Here is a 3,067-nt window from a genome sequence, read left to right as displayed (position 1 = left end):
TTTGTGTCTTTGGTTGAGGTTGAATTGTTTCACATTGACTTCTCTATGTATTTTCTACCTTTTAAATTTTTTTTTATTAGTACTTTAGTCTTAAGGGATTTGTTACAGATATTAGTACCAACGGATCCGTGGCGCAATGGTAGCGCGTCTGACTCCAGATCAGAAGGTTGCGTGTTCGATTCACGTCGGGTTCAAACCCCGTCACAAATTTTCCTTTTATTCCTGCTCTTAAAATTTCAACAAAGGTTTGCGACCTGAGACTCGCGACTCGCTATGGCCGCTCAGACTTCCCTCTCTGGTCAAAGCCCTTTAATGTCACTCTGAAACAGCTTCTTTTTTCTTTCACAACCATCTAATCTGAAAGTAATGGCTTCCGCCTCTCGTTTGCGCCGCTACTTTCTTCTCCACCGTCGTAGTTTCTCATCCAACCTTAGCTCGGACTCTACACCTCTCACTGGCAGACATAAAGCTAGAGTTGCTCTCGGGCTCCTGCAATCTGAGAAAAGCCCTGAACGTATCCTCGACATATGCCGCTCTGCTTCTCTTACCCCTGAACTTCACCTCGATCGCGTTGTCTTCTCCGTTGCCGTTTCGAAACTCACCGAATCCAAATCATTCGATTTTATCCGCTCCTACCTTGATGAACTGAAAACCCGCCCTGACCTTCGAAATGAACGTTATATGTCTCATGCCATTGTTCTATACGGCCAAGCTGGGATGCTCGATCAAGCCATCGACACTTTCAAGCAAATGGACGAACTGGGTATCTCTCGATCAGCCAAGTCTCTAAATGCCCTCCTGTTCGCTTGCATTGTCGGGAAAAAATACGACGAGGTAAGTCGAATTTTCATGGAATTCCCCAAAACTTATGGAATTATGCCAAATTTGGATACGTATAATACTGTCATCAAAGCTTTTTGTGAATCGGGTTCTTCTAGTTCGGCTTACTCGATTTTAGCTGAGATGGATGGGAAAGGTTGTCAGCCTAATGCTACTTCTTTTGATACGTTGCTTGCGGGCTTTTATAAAGAGGAGAAGTTTGAAGATGTTGGAAAAGTCTTGGAATTGATGAAAAAGTATGATTTTCATCCTAGTGTTAGTACGTATAATACTAGGATCCAGAGTCTTTGCAAGCTCAAAAAATCTGCTGAGGCTAAGGCTTTGTTTGAAGGTATGCTGTCAAGGGGCATGAACCCTAATTCTGTTACTTATTGCAACCTCATTCATGGCTTCTGTAAGGAGGGGGATTTGGAGGAAGCAAAGAGGCTATTTAATGATATGCCAAGTAAGGGATGCGTCCCTGATAGCTATTGCTACTTTACTCTGATTCACTTTCTTTGCCAAGGCAAGGATTTTGATGCTGCATTAAAGTTGTGTAAGGAAAGTATGCAGAAGGATTGGGTCCCGAACTTCACGACCATGAAGACACTTGTGAATGGGCTTGCGAGCATTTCAAAGGTTGCAGAGGCACGAGAGGTTGTCGGTGAAATGAAGGAGAGATTTCGTAAAACTGCTGGCTTGTGGAAGGAAATTGAAGAGACTTTGCCCCAGTAGGAAAGCTAATTTGTTAACCTTCAGTTATTAAGAGCATGGAAATAAGAGGTGAGCTTTTGGCCAAGGCTGTGTAAAAGAAGGGGCAGATCTATAGAAAATCTTTCTTGTATTTGCATTATTTATACAAATACAAAGAAATCTCTTGCATCTACATTCCATTAGGCTACTAAGGATGATGTTGTTTTGGATGGATATCTTTTACTGAGCTGATGTCTTGTTGCTTTCTCTTCCCCTTGTACCTTTATGAACATTAGCATTTTTGTATTGGTGGTAAGTCATCTTAGATTGTTGTTTCTTGTTACTATCTTAATTATGGAGGAGCTTCTGCCTTTCTATGTCTCCATTTCTTATGGGTTTACTGATATTTTATATGCTGACTGTACTAAAAACGGAATTATGTTGTAGATTTTAAGTCTTTCCAGTAATCTACCACTTTTGCTCAGTTAGTTTCCCAGGGTGCACTGCCTTGTACATGTGAAAACCACCAACATAGAGTTGGGAAAAGCTTCTTGAGATTAAGTTGTAAATGAAATGTGATTTGTTTCATTGCCGAATTATTGTTTTTAGATGAATACTCCACTTTACCACCCTTGCACCTGTGACTTTCCCTGCACAAGGCAACCTCACCTTGGGAACTGCTGCCTCCTTTTTGTTCTCCATGTATTGTGGGTTTTTCAATAGGAGCTTCCGTACCCCCCCTTGAGGCCTTCATGGCTTCACCCATAATAAATTTTGTACGTCTAACAAAGGGTATACCTGACTTCAACCAACTTCACTTTGCCAGTGCTATGACATGCTTAGTTGACTTGACTGATATTGTATCCATTCAACTTGGCTTTCTTAACACAAACTTAGTTAATAATGTCCTACTATATTGTGATTGAGGTGATTTTGGCACATGGGATATGTTTACTGTGGTCCATAGACCTCATACCTATGGTTGTCACCGCACACACACACACACACACACACACAGATGATGGGACATTGAAATGGGGAAGGAGAGAGGAAGAGAGGTTTCCTCTTTACTAGAGAAAGAGAAAGGGCAGTTTATAATGAGGAGTGATGTGGGAAAGATAAGAGGTAAGAAAATAAGCTTCTTAGCAAGTTAAGACGCAAGTTTTTGTTGAGGTTTCCTAAAAAGATGGAGAGTTGTATGTAGATTTATTACAGGAAAAAAGAAAGGTGTAGTGAGTGAGAGGATATTTTTTAAAATTTATTACTTTTTGAAAATAACACAAAAGAAATGTGTTTTGGGGATTTAAGGTGCATGAGCACAGGAGAAAACCAACTCCCTTTTGCTGATTTGTTGAGTTTGGGCTTTGAGGTCTGATAGAGCCTCAAGGACCTTCATACTGTAACAGCCCAATATGTTTTGAGACTTGAATAGTTGAATGAAATTAATGAATATTGCTGAGGGTGGATCTCTATGCAATATTAAGGTTGTTCCATTGTGACTTAGTGGTCTTGGAATCGAGTCGAGAGACAGCCTCTCCACGAAGCAAGGGGAAGG

At 40.9% G+C, this 3,067-nt stretch overlaps 1 protein-coding gene and 1 non-coding gene across 2 annotated transcripts; both read left to right on the top strand.

The window, feature by feature from the left end:
- Nucleotides 1-122: 122 nt before the first annotated feature.
- On the top strand, nucleotides 123-194 carry TRNAW-CCA. The gene has a single exon. It is a non-coding gene; the product is annotated as a tRNA-Trp (tRNA).
- Nucleotides 195-246: 52 nt separating this feature from the next.
- LOC122092830 (pentatricopeptide repeat-containing protein At1g61870, mitochondrial-like) lies at nucleotides 247-1,893 on the top strand. Its single transcript, XM_042663124.1, has one exon. The coding sequence runs from the start codon at nucleotides 367-369 to the stop codon at nucleotides 1,552-1,554; it is 1,188 nt and encodes a 395-aa protein (XP_042519058.1). The 5' UTR covers nucleotides 247-366; the 3' UTR covers nucleotides 1,555-1,893.
- The last annotated feature ends 1,174 nt before the right edge of the window (nucleotides 1,894-3,067 follow it).

Source organism: Macadamia integrifolia, chromosome 11 (assembly GCF_013358625.1).
Source record: "Macadamia integrifolia cultivar HAES 741 chromosome 11, SCU_Mint_v3, whole genome shotgun sequence".
Lineage (NCBI taxonomy): Eukaryota > Viridiplantae > Streptophyta > Magnoliopsida > Proteales > Proteaceae > Macadamia > Macadamia integrifolia.
Note: the sequence above shows the minus strand (reverse complement) of the source record. Positions and strands in the feature narration are given on the sequence as shown.